The sequence below is a fragment of the Micropterus salmoides genome, unplaced genomic scaffold, assembly GCF_014851395.1.
Source record: "Micropterus salmoides isolate LMB-PRFRI ecotype aquatic unplaced genomic scaffold, ASM1485139v1 Ms_hic_scaffold_1, whole genome shotgun sequence".
Lineage (NCBI taxonomy): Eukaryota > Metazoa > Chordata > Actinopteri > Centrarchiformes > Centrarchidae > Micropterus > Micropterus salmoides.
The window spans coordinates 49600142-49615659 of NW_024040040.1; the positions used below are offsets into that span (position 1 = coordinate 49600142).

The window sequence follows — 15518 nt, forward strand, 5'->3', positions numbered from 1 at the left end:
TGCTTCTCTCCCGTCCTTAAATAACTTCGAGTTGTTGTTATATTCACAACACTGATGCAAGAAAAGAAATGATACTTTCCGAACATCTTGGTGGCAAAATCTGTGGTTTAGAATAATAAACTCCTTCTTTTGGCGGTGAAGAGCATTATGCAATCAACTGAGGCATGACAGAAATGTAAGTCCTTCAAAAGATTAAGTAGCTCTTTAAATTTGCAGTCATGCTGAATTGTCCTCCAAAGTGTTATTGCAGTTGCCTCACTTTTCATTACAGTTTCCCTCAAAGTGCTTAATTTGCTTGACTTATTTAGTTTTGCAGCGATAATGCTCGGCATTGATTAAAAGCTCATCCCCCACATTGCCTGCTGTACCTGAGCCTCGAGCCTCGGCAGCACCTCGCAAAACTCGTTCCATCTGATTGCTTTCGATGTAACATTTATATAAGTGAATGAAAAAAAGGGCCAATGGGAATCAAACAATTAGAAAACAAGAGCCTCCACTTAATTGCTTGTGTCAATCAAGGTGATACCAATGATGGACAGGAGAGTCAAACGAAACGGAAAGGAAACATGAAAGAATTAAGGAAAAGGTAAAGAACATTAAGAAGTGAATAGCAAAAGAAAACAGAATCAAAGTGATAATAACCCTGTGCAAACAACAAAGAAGTCAGTGGCCCTGGTCTACCTGCTGGGTGGCATTCAACAGTGAAATTGCACAGAAGATGAGCCAATCATATTCCCAGGGTTTAAATTTTGACTTAAATACGTTAATATCCTCTGCATGCTGAGCAGAACACCTAAATTACACACAGGGGGGGTGTTATCAAACTTGTCTCTTTGTTTTAAAATTCAGCAAAGGCTTTACAGATCTTTCTCCATCTTGCGTCATAGCACAGTTTTCTATTCAGTATTTTAGAGAAACACTTTCTAACTTTCAACCTTATCTCCTCAGTTAACACTATTTTTGCTCCACAGGATGGTACTCCAGGATGGAGTCTGTAACCAAGTTTGTTTTGTCTTTCTGCCCTCTAGTGGTCAAACATTGCTTTATACAGCTTTAAACTTTACTTTTGAAAATATTTGCAAGCTAACTGAAGAACTCAATAGCACTAATGTATTGAAGGTGAATTTTGTGATTCTGTCAAAAGTTCAAATATCTGCTAAAACTTATTTAAGTTAACATTAACACATTGTATCTCGTTTTTAACCTGTAAGCAAACAGAAATGTAAAAACAAGTTGTGGTTTAATGGAGAGTTACATGAACAGTAAATATTTTTTGGCAAACAGCGAAATCACAACTGTGAGTTGTTTATAGGTGTATTTTTAAAATTTGGACAGAGCAATGCTAACAGTTTCCCACTGCTTCCAGTATTTATGCTAAGCTAAGCTAACCCTAAACCAGTGCAGGCACCAGATCTGTTCAGGGTCTTGCATTTACAGCGTGTGTGATGTACGAATGCCGATATGGTATGATATGACAGACCGATATCTACCAGCCCATCCTCCAGTGTATGGGTGGGCAACTGTGGCTCAGGTGGTAGAGTTCCCCGTCAGGACAGAAGGGCAGAACCAAACACTATTCAAAAATGTACCAATTTTATGATGACAGGCTTGGGAGTTAAAACTTACACAAACAGATAATTAAATGTAAAGTTTGGTATATATACAGTGGGTACAGAAAGTATTCAGACCCCTTTAAATTTTTCACTCTTTGTTTCATTGCAGCCATTTTCCAAAAATCAAAAAAGTTCATTTTATTTCTCAGTAATGTACACTCAGCACCCCATCTTGACAGAAAAAAACAGAAATTCAATTCTGTCTCTGAGCTCTTCAGGCAGTTCCTTTGACCTCATGATTCTCATTTGCTCTGCATGCACTGTGAGCTGTAAGGTCTTATATAGACAGGTGTGGGTTCCTAATCAAGTCCAATCAGTATAATCAAACACAGCTGGACTCAAATGAAGGTGTAGAACCATCTCAAGGATGATCAGAAGAAATAGACAGCACCTGAGTTAAATATGAGTGTCACGGCAAAGGGTCTGAATACTTATGACCATGTGATATTTCAGTTTTTCTTTTTTAATAAATTTGCAAAAATTTCTATATTTCTGTTTTTTTCTGTCAAGATTGGGTGCTGAGTGTACATTACTGAGAAATAAAATGAACTTTTGATTTTTGGAAAATGGCTGCAATGAAACAAAGAGTGAAAAATTTAAAGGGGTCTGAATACTTTCCGTACCCACTGTATTTTATTGGATGGTTCATAAAGGAGATTCAGCTCACCCAGGTGGCATTAAACAAATGTTAACAAAGTTACAAACTAAGTTACACCTTTACTAATACAAAGAGCATTTCACTGTCAATACTGAATGCCTCTGAAAACTTAGTAGTTCTCTATTACACCAAATATTCATAACTAAATGAGCGTAGTTTGAGAAAGCACATCTGGTTTCATCACATTTGATTTAGCAGTGCTGATATCAGAAGTTCGCAGAATTCTGATTCAAATGTTGCTAAACTCTGATTAATGAATGGAAGAATGTGACATCACCTCTTTCCAAACGAGATCCGCCCACTTCAAACCAGTAAGAGGAGACAGAGAAAAAGTGAATTCTGTCACATGAAATAACCAAAACTGTTCCAATTTTAGCAGATAATGTTCATGTGGGACCCAATGCTCATAATAGCAAACTGATTGTGCATGTATGGTTTTGGGGCCTTTAGCCTTTAGCAGATCCAAAAATCGAAATGCAATAACAGCAAATAGTTCCTTTAAATTTCCTTTCAAGTCAATACTATATAGTTGCAGTAAAGGAGGCTGCATTTTCAGGACCTGCTTTCAGGACCTGTAGTCCTGCATTTCTAGGACCCTAGCCACGTCAAAGGGAGGAGGTCATCGTGCGCAGCTGTAGAGTTAACCGGTCGACATGCATACAATTAATGACTTAGGTTTAGGCACACACCCCTGAGATGGTTACGGTAATGGTCAGGGGATTCAGGGTCTGTCAATGCCTTTAATTATACTTAGCTAGCTACCTGCTCACGCTTTAGCTAGCTAATGTTAACTTTGCTGTCTAATTAAATATATGTTCTTAGAAATGTTTACCCTGGTTTTGTTCCGTCCTCTGCTCGGCGTCAGCTCACACTGGAAGTGTTTCAGAAGCGTTTCTTAGTGTTCAGCCTGCACCTGGTGACTAGTTTGTCATTTTGTGTGTTTCTACCGATCAAAGCTGTTCATGAGCCGTGTTTTTTACTGTTCCCTGAGTGGGTGCATATCCCACATGGAGTATTTAAAAATAAGAGCATTTTGCCTGTCTGATTTTGCAGACTTGTTTAGATTTAGTTGATTTTGTCAGTTGTCCTTGATTTTTGTGCTTCTACCATTGTTCAGTAGGCTACATACTTAAATTGTTTGCCTGTTTTAACCGTGTTTAGTGTTTGTTTATATACGATCATGAGTCTGCACAAGGGTATTTTATTTTGAAAATGTACGGTATTCTCTATGCCATTCCTGCCCGGTTTATCTGCTCTTTACTGCTTGAATCCTTACTGCTTCCATCAAAAATAGAAAATAGGCTGCCTATTCTCCGCGCAGCTGAGCTGAGACACTTCTAGGATGCACTGCAGCGCTTCTGATGTGAGCAAAAGCATTGGTTAGAATGGCCGCGATTAGCTCCGTTAATCTTTGCTTAACACTGCGCACATGCCGCCTGTGTAGGTCCGGGGTTAGGAATTTGGTACTGAAAGTTTAGCCTGTAAACTGTACTGCAGCTACATGCTACTCCTTCAAGTAAATGCTGGAGCCTGGAGGGCAGAGTTGGTTCATCAACTCACCTGACTCACTGCCTGATTGCTGTATATGAGGAAGGGATCATTCTCCCCTCTCTTCTCGCTGCCTTAGTTTTGTTCAATGTAGTTTCTCTTTTGGTTAACTTCCAACCTCTTTTGTCTCCCTTCCTTTGTCCAAACTTGGCCTGGATTGTGGCACTAAAAATTGCCCAGAACAGTCTCTCACCGCCCAACGTCTTATCTTGTCGGAACAAAAACTTTAAAAAGCTTCAAGGATTTCAGTTCATGATAATATACGATAAAGAAAAAAGATTCTTTGTGGGAAAGACACTTGATTTTTCGACTTCTATTTTTGCAAGACAGTCTTGCAGTCAGGTTTTTCATTCTTCTGTTCATGTTATTCTCTAGGTTACCAAACTCTTGAAGCGCTCCTTCAGTCTACTCCTCGAGCACAAGAAGGATCCTCACTCGCTGTGACCTTACTCCCATCACTCCTCATTGTAAATCTCTTGTCAAGAGCATTTGTCAGCATATAGAACTTGTGTCCTCTAGTCTCTTTCCTCCTCGGTTCCCTTCCCTACACTTTGCCCCATCTTGCTGCATAAATTAAATCCTAACAACCCCTCACACTCACACAGATACATCTTTGCAATCTTTTTCTCCTCCTCCTCCTCCTCCCTTCTATTTGCCCCATTGCCAGCCTCTCCCAGGGCCATTTCCAGGCCGGAGCAGTGCCATCCGAAAGGCACTGAGGGGGTAATTTGTCTTAAGCTCCACTGCTCTTTCTAACAGATGAAGGAGCTCAAACGGTAGAAGATAATAAGAAGCCTTCCAGCTCTAATCCTGCTGAGGGTAAACCGTAGCAGACCCAGTGAATCATTCCCTAATGCGAAGTGGAAAAACACACTCCGCTCTGCTGGAAATTGAGGGGTGGAAAGAAAGGCAAACTCAAGGCCCTGGGAGAGAAGAGCAGGTCCAACCCATTTGACATGTGGAGTTAGAGAGCGAAACATACAGACCCAAAACGCTGTCAGGCTTTCTCTCTCTGATCCTCTTCTTATCTCTCTCTCTCTACCTCTTTCATTCTCCCTGCAGTTCCCATACAAATGTCCTCCATGTCCTTTATTCCCTTCTTTCCTCTCTCCCCTCACTTGTTTCTTTTTCTCTTCTCCATCTTTGTCTTTCCCTCCTCTTCCTCCTCTCAGCCCGGCTCATGAGTGCAGCGATGGGTTATTCCAGCTTTATCTCTTTAAGCCGCAGCAGAACATGAGCTTTTGCCGTCAGCGTCTTTGCTGCGAGAACAGAGAACGGTGCATCATCTGCGTCTCAAAGAGGTTTACAGTAACTTCACACAAGGGCGCTGGTGCAGAGCTTTAATTTTAAGCAATAATTCTTTTTTCTTCGCATGCTTTTTTCCATTAAATAGTGGGTGCTAAGTGGCCATTACTGTTGGGTTAGTTTTAGTATCAACACTAACCCTTTAGTGATGAAGTTCATCAATCACAGCCAAATTGAACTGCTAGGTTCTTTTCCATAAATCAGGAAAACCTCATTCAAAATCACTGACATTTCTAAGAATTACACCAAACACCTCCTTACTGTTCAATATTTCTGTTGTTAACAGCCTTTATGAATGTCATTTCCCGCAAGATCAATTTCCAGGTTAAAATGGTCACTTGCTTGGGAGTAGGTATATTTTCATCCACCTGTTTTAATGCATGCTTTCAATTTGAGCATTGAAAAAATGGAGTGGAAATGGTGAAAAAACACATATGGCAAAAAGTTTGACGCTTGGCTCAGGTGGAAAAGATGGTGTGGACATGAAAATAGACTTAGCAAAGAAACCATGATGTGCATTAGGCAGGTGACGTTAATGTCACTCAAGCTTCAAAAATAAAATAAATGTCTGTTTCATTCAGATGAAAGGAACTATAATCTATAAACTATAATCATATTACTGTTATATTTCACAATATTATATTAGAGCATTTCGGCTGTGTATATGAGCACATTTTACTGTGTATGAAAGCTTTTTAATAGTTTATGTAAGAAAGTTTATTTTAAATTTATGTTAATTTCTGTTAAACCTGAGTTGCATCCTCCTTCTTTGTTGCGGCCTGAGAGCCGGGGTCGTAACAGGTATAGTAAGTGAATGAGTTTGGTTTCATGTGTGTATGTGAGAGGAACATTTTCAGCTGTGACTGAGTTCTTCTTACTGGTATGTGAAAGCTTTATGTAAACAGTTGCTACAATGCTGTATGAGAGCATTTTAACTGTGTAGATGAGCACAATTTACTAGCTTGTGTTAAAGCTTCAATACATTTCATGAGGTTTTTAGCTGTGTATGCGCCTGACCCAAATGTTGGGTTAAAAAGACAACATTGTAGTTAATATAACCCAACTTCTGGGTCAAAAGAACAAGAGAACGAGGCAAAAGTTCCAATTAAAACATTTTACTAATAAAGTAACTGCAAAAGGTACAGACAGGCAGGATGTAACAAGACTACAAAGCCGAAGACTGACTCAACTCAAGGAACTAAATACTAAGACAAATGAACATTGATTAACTAAACACAGGTGATGCAGATGAACTAAATGACAGAAACCATGGAAACAGATGAGTGGCTGGAAAACAGAACAAAGGAAGACATGTGACAAGGGGTGACTGTGACAGTATTGTACACTTCAAGCACTTTCACATTTTTATTGCATTAAATTAAACTCTATAAAAAATTTTAAAAAATGAACAACTCTCAAACATTCGACAACGTTCAATAACTGGATTGAACTTGAGGCTAAAGTAAACATTGGTTGTGTCACGTCATGTGTGACTTTACAGGGACTTTAAACTAGTTAGATGTACATGGCAACCACAGGATTACCATGGCTAACGCTAGTCTCAACGTAGCAACTAAGCCATGGTAATTTTTTCAGAAAATGGTGCTAAACTAGCAACGGGGACATGGAAAACAGAAAGGTTTATGTTACATCAACACTAAAAATACTCACTTGCCTTGAATATATGAGGAAGTTGCAACGAAGAAGCACAGGCCAAAACGGATCGAACCTGAAGCAACGGTTATTTCAAACAACTGTTACAGAACAACTGCGGGGTGGTTGCTATACATTCATGCCAATAAAGTTCATTTGAATTTGAATTTGAGAGGGAGAAAGCCAACCCTATAACCCAAAACATTGGTTACTCTTTGAAAAAATAACCCATAATTTTAACCCAACACAACTAACCCAGAAAATGGGTTGAAAAAATAACCCAGGAGTTTTTAGTGTGTATAAATTAATTTCAGTTGTATGTGTGGGGGGGGGTTTGTATAGTACCCTGAAGTGTATGTGAGAGGAAAAGTACATGTATATGCATGATAATTCTAAATAAAATCCCTAACAACCCCTCATATTGCTAGTTTAATGACACCCGACTGGAGAAATAGCACCACAAACTTTTTATCTTTATGAACCAACTCCTAATATTTGCATAACAGTAGTATAGATGGAAATGTACCTTCATTTAATTTTTCTGGCAATTCAGTTACATTTTGTATTATATTTGGATGGAAACCTGGGTAATGTGATGGCGGGAGTCAGGAGGAGCTTTATCAAGGCACAAACTTCAGGCATAGATTCGCATATATTGCAAACTCATTAATGGCTCACCTGCAATCTGGATTTTAGAGTAAAATTGTTTGCCCTGGAATAAAGTAATTGTGAAGTATTTGTACAATTTTGGCTCGTGACAGTAGTGCTGCTAATGCTAACAATTACAGGGTCTTTTTTTTTACTCATGAAACAGCATTATGAAAGTGTTTCCCTGAGATTTACCAGAAGCCTAAATGTTATTGAAAAGATGACTTGGGATACATTTGTTCAATTTGGGTGCATAAACTTAATTGGTTGCTAGTTCATTCTGATGATATGTGTTTTCTAATTGGCTAAATACACAGTGTGATTGCCTGACAGCTCGCGATTCCCAATTAGCCTGGACCGGTGGAGATGTTGTCTATACCTGTGCAGGATGTACTCTGACCGAAACATTGTGTCTTAATAAAGTTTATTGCAAGTAAAAGGAATTTGTGCCAGAGCTATCTCTTTCACACACAAATATTATTTATGGATCTCTTTCAATTGGAACCATTTACATCTTATTTCCTGGAGCTACATAAAAACAGAAGAGCCAAAAATCAAAAGCAGCTTAAACACATCCCTCTTCTCTCCCACTTCCAGAATAAAATCATGATTAGAGCTACAGTGCTGAAGCATCCTCACACACAAGGAATATACACACTACAGACACTACATTTAATATACACACTAGAGACACTACAAGGATGGTACTCTCCAGGTAAAGATGACGGCGACATGACTGAGGAACACAAGTACATGTTCTGCTTTCTGTCTTATATCTGTGAAGGTTCTCAGTCATCCAGGTCATAGTTATCCAACGAAGGTTGAGGTCAAAGGCAACTGCAACTTTTTTCTTGACCTCAACCTTCGTTGGATTTCTGTCTTATACCAAGTTAAAATTATTCAAGGCAGGGGAAGACATTTTCATTCAACGCTTCAGAGTGTTTTTTGATCCTGTATGATTTGTCTCACTGCTGCCTGCACATTTTATTATTAATGGCATTGACAGAAACTTTCGTCTTTGAGCCTACATATGTGGGGATGGAGGGACTGAGGTGGGAAGTGATGCAGGAGGTGTTAACTACAGTTGGCAAAGGCTATAGATTACAAAAAGGAAGCTAAATTAAAAAAAAATCCCCCCACTGGTCCTCCAATCCCTGCTGCTTCCTCTCTCATCCTCCTCGCAATGACCAATTTGTTCGCTTGTTTCCTGCATCCCGAGAGGACAACCCAGGCGATCCGTTCTGCTTTGACAAAAAAAGAAAAGTGAAGCATGATAACACAAACCGGATCTGACAAATTGGACTTGGCACACAGCGTATTAGGTATCCTGGACCATTACAATAAATGCCACCGTCTACAAATAGAAAAAAAACAGCAAAGGGAGTGGAAGGAAAGCGATGGAAGAGTTGAGCGAGTTGATATGAAGTGTTTTTCAAATCACAGCTGGATTGGGATATGGAAACAGCACTGATTGTTGTGCCTGTTATAGTGTTCTTATTGAGCTGCCACTCCAGTAAATCCCAGCAGGACTGTTTGTTTACCAGCCTTCTTTATTTTGTCAGACCTTAGCAATTGAGTATATGTGGATGTGACTCTTTCCGGATAGATGCCATACATCTGTGGGGGTTAAATAAACCTGTCTGCATTAGAGTCTTTGCTGGCATTTGTCTTCTAAAAAAAGTGTATAATTCTTTTAAAATGGTTCTCCTCTGCAGTTTTCATCATTAAACCATTTGGTATTTTTCAACCTAGGACATATTATAATGGGACAATCATTAGGGCCTCATGAAAACACTGTAAGATGGCATATTTGTGAACACGAACTCACTAAGACGTTGAAGTAAACTGTAATGTTTTTGCCCACATATGAAAGAACTGTGGAGTAATCTGCAACAATTTACAATATATTTGACAAATGCATTGTCCCTAATTTACCAAGTATGACATGAATGGCATTCATTTGTTCTTTTGACCAAATTCTATATATCAAAACATCTACATTTACAAGCAAAATGCAGATCTTCTATAACAATACATTTCATTAAATTAACATATTTAATTTCAATACATTTATATTAATGACTGAATGTACCAACACAACAAGCTTCCCATTTAATGTTGTCTATCTGGCAAAAGTTGGCTGCTGTTGGTTTCTTGCTGTATGTATGTTTTGTTCACACTAGCATCGGTACAACGTTGTTTACTGTAGCCGGTGCAGAGGCAGCCAGTGAATCAGTTAACTGAACCATTGATTTTACATATCAAGATCAGTGTGCTTGTAAAGAGGAGTCTTACTCAGCTTTTAAAAAATTGTAAATGTCTGTTAATTGGTGTTATTTTGGGTTGGGAACTCTAGAGGGACTAAAGTTCAGGATATCACTGCCTCTGCTGCTTTGATTTTATGACCAATTGCACATTATGGAAGTACAATATTAAATTTCACAATACCTTCTAATGAAAGGCATAGACTTCATGGTGAGGTTGTGTTATTCAGAGTGTTGAGTTTGATTATTTAAGTTTTGTTCCCTATATCTAGTTTTATAGGCCTAAATATAGAAACCAATCCAATATTTAACAAATAAAATAAACTATGCTTGACGATAAGTTTTCTAACCATTTAATCATTTTGATAACAATAAGCCTTAAAATTTTGACCATTTACCATGTAAGTCCATGCAAAAAACATGCAAATTTCCATAATAATCTGCTTTGGACCAATCACACCACCTGGGAAGAGCAATCATGTCCTGTGTTGGCATGAAGCCAACGGTGTGTAGGTTTTAATTTCACCCAGTCACATCAGCAGGTGATCTCACTAAAGGTGATTTCTATTTGATGGTGTGCTAATCAGTGAAATCAGCAGGTGCTTGGTTTAAAATAAATCCTGCAAACTGTCAGCTCTACATGGCACACGATTGTCCATCCCTCGAGGCTAAAGCCACCTAACACATGGCTGAAGATAGACAGAAGATGTGTATCCAGTCACGCACACATGTAATCCCAGCTGTGCAGACACAAGCTAAAATACATCATGTGCATTTTGTGAAGGGAGTGGGAGTTGCACGCACACATGTAATGCTCTTTTGAGAGTGTCCACTTAATCATAGTAAATGAATGTTAAAATGACTGTCCATTAAATTATAAATCATAATATAGAAACACATGACTTCAGTGTCATGACCTTCAGCAGCCTTTGGTGTAATCTCTATAGCAAATTCAAAGCTAAATTTGGTTACTGCAATGAGTTGTAATTGACTTCTCTTCTAAGATGTTTATGAACACGCAATCTTGTACTGTTGACTTTTATCATTAAACCAGACTTTTTTAATGTTTCAACTGCCTGTATTTTCTACATGAAAAATGAAAATAGCTAAGTTTTAACTAATTTGGCTTGGCAGTATGCAACTTACACAAGTGTGATGTGGAAACTTGATTCCTTCAGGAGGAAGTAGGAGACATTTGTGCCAAGCAGTTACAATTTTGAAATGGTTAACTGAACTTTTTGGGTGGAAACTCCCATTTGAGAGAGATGATTCAAAGTAGAGTATTTTTATTTTTTCAACATGTTTGGTGGGGATCTTTAAACTTATCCCAAAGCACTTATAAAAGAAGCTATGCCTACCTTTATTGTAAGATATAGGCCTACCTGTATTGTATTTATGGGCTCATTGATATCTCAGCCAACCTGTCTTTTTGTGCTTCACATTGCTTTAATACCCATTTTTTTTTTATTAATAAAGGTTTAGATTTTAATATAACTGCTTTCCAGTCATACTTGCCTTCAGGATGTGAGGGACCTGTTGTTTGGGACTCCAAGGGGGGCCTTTCAAGAAGGGCCTACACTATCTTCCAGTTTCTTAGCTGTCAATCACCTCCATTTATTGTATTTCACCTATTTAACCAAGAAGGATAGAGCTAGAGAATGATGTAATGAATTTCTTGGGACCGCTGGGTAGTAGGATTAGGGTAGTTAGCTCTTAGGGTTTTCTGTATATAGGTAGATTGCATGTGCTTCATTTATTTGTAGTATTTATTTAGACAATGTGTTAGTACTTAAAATATTAATATATTTGCTTAGTGTTTGTACCCCTATGTACAAGCTTTAGATAAAAAGGGTGTCCCTTTTCACAAATCTGCATTATTTCTAATGATTGTACTTGTATTTTAGTTTTTGGTGAAAAAACTAAACTTCACTGGACTGAGCTTGGCATCGTGTAGCGACAAATACTAAAACTAAAACTAATAAAAACTAAACTAACACTAAGCATTTTCAAAAAATAAATACAAAACTAAACTAGCAAACCCATGTTAAAAACTAACTAAAACTAAACTAAAATTGAAAATAAAAAGTCAAAACGAAATAAAAATAAAAGCTTGACAAATCCAAACCTATAATAACCGTGGTTGTTTCTGTGCCATATATAGTGACAACGCCCGACAGTCAGAGAGGCCTCCAAGGGCCCCCAAAGGTCTAGGGCTGGCTCTGCTACCAACTATGTCAAAACATACAACAACAACTGTACAGTTGATATTTCTTTGGCGCTATCGTGCTCCGCAGGATTCTGAGACAGAAAATAATTCTGTGACAATGTACACTAAGACTCCTACGTGTGTTTGGCATTTTGAAAAATCATTATTTGAGTCTCGTCAGGAAACCAAGCATCTGTTTCACACATCTGCAGTATAAATGAAGGCTTGTTTTGCTTTAGATGTTAATGGATCTCATCTGGTTTTATTAGATAGCCACTAAATGCCATTATTAACTGACTTGTGACAGCCAATCCCAATATCAGAAAGAAGATTTTACTGACAACCAGAGGAGATATCCAAGAGACCATGAGGGCAGGAAGTTGAGATGCCATCTCCCCATGGCTTAGAGCATCAGAGGTCAGTCATGACAAACTCCAACATCCACATCCTCAGGTAGGGTAGACGCAGGGGCTTTGAAGGGCGAGCAGCAAAGGGCACGCCTCAGGCTACATCATTGGAGAGACAGGTATGGAGAGCTAGGGCTGTCATAATCAGTCCAGGATTACTTCTGAGAAAGCTCGACCTGTGCTCAATGCATCACGGGAGCTGACAGTGTACAACACTCATCGACACACTTCCATATGGGTGAAGAGCCACTGCCTCCGTCCCGTTTTAATCTTCTGAATACTGTCTGATAGCGCGAAACAAAACAAAAAACAAAAAAATATCAAAGTACACGTCAATTAAATTTTTCATTCATCATCATTTTTGGTAGTTCTTATTGCGCTGATGTTTAAGCGTTCATGTGTCTACCATAGTCCAATCAGGGCCTCGAACATGAAGGGGGTTTTACTAATCAGTGTGTATCTTGGAATGGTCTAACTTTTCATTGGGGGACACCACCCAAGTCGTACAAGAAGTTGCCGAAATAATACAGCCAAAGCCAGTTTTACCCGCCCAATGAAACAAAAAGTTCTGGCTCCACTGAACACATTTCCTTTTCCTTTCCTAACCCACCATTAAACAGAAAGATAGATCAACCAATCAACTTGCATGACACATGGGACCATGTGACAGATTTGTAAGATGTGTGAGTCTGCTCATTTGCAAGCCTCTGTGGACAGTTATTCTGCGTAGATACATTTTATATGTTTATTAAATCCAGCCAAAGTTGTCACATATTTTGTTTGCCCTTTTTCACCATTCTTCCATCTTCTGTTTGTTTCCTGTTGGAAACTTTTCTGTAGAGTTTGCCCACACACTGTGTGTGACCTCTATCTCTCTCTCTCTCTCACTGTAACTACAGTCCGACAGGCAGTCTCACAACCTCATATTGACCATCCTAGGCTGCTTTTTCCCACTGAGAGAAGTCAACCGAAGCACCTCTCTTCACCTCTGACTCCACAACCCTCCAACCAGCTGAAGCAGGGAAAGAGCAGCCATGTAGGGACATGGCCTCCTTGACCAGTGACAAATGGGAGGACGAACGAGCCTGTACATACTCCGCTGCAATGGATGTAGTTTTGTCATGGTATTTCCAAATTAAAGGAGCTTTAAAGGATGTTTGTGACCTTTATTTCCTGTCCGGGAAGAGTTATGGTAAAACAGACTGGACTTATTTCCTTATACACAAGTCTCCAGCCATCAAGGATCTTTCTCAGTTTATACAATTGAATAACCTTGATAGTCCAGTCCAAAGCATGTCTCTATCCCGTATGCCAGGATGGATTTGGGCGGACAGAAATCTCTGTGCCTCGTGAGAAAGCATCTTGTCAGGTCACAGCGTACACAGAGCAGCATGATGCATATTTCCAGGATTAGACACATTTGTTTTGAGTTGAGTATGACCTCCTTTAATCCGTCATACCGCCTCTCCAGCCTCCCCAGTGCATTCATTAAGGCCGAGAGGCGTAAACAGATCGATGGCAACAGAACAGGTAGAAATGGGGCCTCAAACATGGTCAAATGCAGTCTCTGCTTACATGTAAAACCACTAAAAATAATCACAAATAAATGTACAATCCTTAGTAAAATACTGGGCTTTGGATTGTAATTGAATTATCCAAGTTACAATTGATGTATTTCTAGCTGTATTCCCCAAGACACATTTCAAGTTTATGAATATTGGATATCCCTTTTAAAGATACCTTCAGATAGCATTTCAACAACACTGTTTTGAGGTGGTAATATTGAAAACACAGCTAAAGCTCAGGTTTTTGAGCTATTTTGTTTTGGGGATTTTCTTTCTTCTTCTCTTATCTTTAAAGGCATGCATGCAGGCTATTAGCCGTATCTGTCTTCACTCCTGTTTTGCCATCAGATCAAAGGATAATTACAGGCCTGTTTGGTGGCCGTGAAATAGTATTCGTGTTCTGATGTGTCTTTTTATAGGAGGAAACACGTAAATGCACATTTCCTACATTCCAGTGGAAAGAACTGCTCATACGTTTGTCCTGTTAGAGTGGAGAGAGAGACACAGAAGCAGAGCCACTTTTTAAATTTAACTTATTTTTAAGATAACCCAATCTTCATTGAAAACAGAGGGAAAAAAAAAAATATTAATTATTATTTAATCTGTGAACTGGACATTGGAAATTCCTGATGGGCCAGTTGCTGCTGCAGAATATTGTACAATTTCATGAACAATGTCCAAACCAATGCATGCATCCACACACATACCACATCACATTTTATGCTGGAGGCTATGTAGCTCAAAGTACAAGCCAGGGTCTTAAATTAATTCTGACATCTATCAAATGTCGTTGTCTTTGATGGATAAACGACAAATAAAGATGTCATATGCCTGAAAATGCTTCTATTTTATTCCTAGTGCAGTTGGTGATAAATTATAAAAACGTTGAATTCAAACACATCTGTTCTTGTGTCTTTATTATGTCTCAATATTTAAAACAGAACTCGATTCCATATGTAAACTACAGATGAGCAGGTGAAGCAGAAAACTATTTCCAGACCCTGGTGTAATATCTTTTATTCCCTGTTAATCCACTGATGTTTACGTGTTCTCTTCATGTCTGTGTGATTTCCTCCAGGCCAAATAATTGTTTGGTAAAGTATTGACTTTAACAAATGCATGTAGGAGTGAGTGAGTTTTTTGTGATTTTGGCAAACCAACCCTTTAAGGACAAGGACAAGTCAAAACAATGTCCTCACAAGTGACAAAAAAAAGGGTGTGTGCAGCGTTGAGATCTTTTCAGGGGCATGAGGTGGGGACTGGCAGGAGGGCTGATGACTTTGACAGTGGGGGATTGAGTGAAAATGGCTGGCCTAGTGCTTTCTCCACAACTGATAGATTAGACAAGCTGGAGCAGGGCTGTGAAGAAAAGCTGCCTTTCTCACACTGAGAAAAGTGCAGGTGTTTGCCTCTGTGTGTGTGTGTGTGTGTGTGTGTGTGTTTGTCCGTATGTGTGCATGTGCATAATTTTGCTTGTCTGCCTTTATGATTGTGAGTATAAAAAAATGCACTGCTTGCAGAAATTGGCTTGCAGGCCTGTGTGATGATGGCACAATAAAGGTTTCTACAGTCAATACTCCAGTATAGTCCAATAATTTGCACAGGGCCATGCATCGCTGGAAACTATCTGAATCAATAAGTGGGTAAATAA

At 38.9% G+C, this 15518-nt stretch overlaps 1 protein-coding gene across 1 annotated transcript in view; it reads left to right on the top strand.

Annotated features, from left to right (window-relative positions):
* The window catches only part of LOC119912814 (cadherin-20-like), a 101599-nt gene extending 88143 nt beyond the window's left edge, over positions 1–13456 (top strand). Inside the window, exon 12 of the mRNA XM_038732064.1 lies at positions 13202–13456. Within this exon, the coding sequence (XP_038587992.1) occupies positions 13202–13359 (158 nt within the window). The 3' untranslated portion in view covers positions 13360–13456. The remainder of the gene's footprint in view (positions 1–13201) is intronic.
* Positions 13457–15518: the final 2062 nt, after the last annotated feature.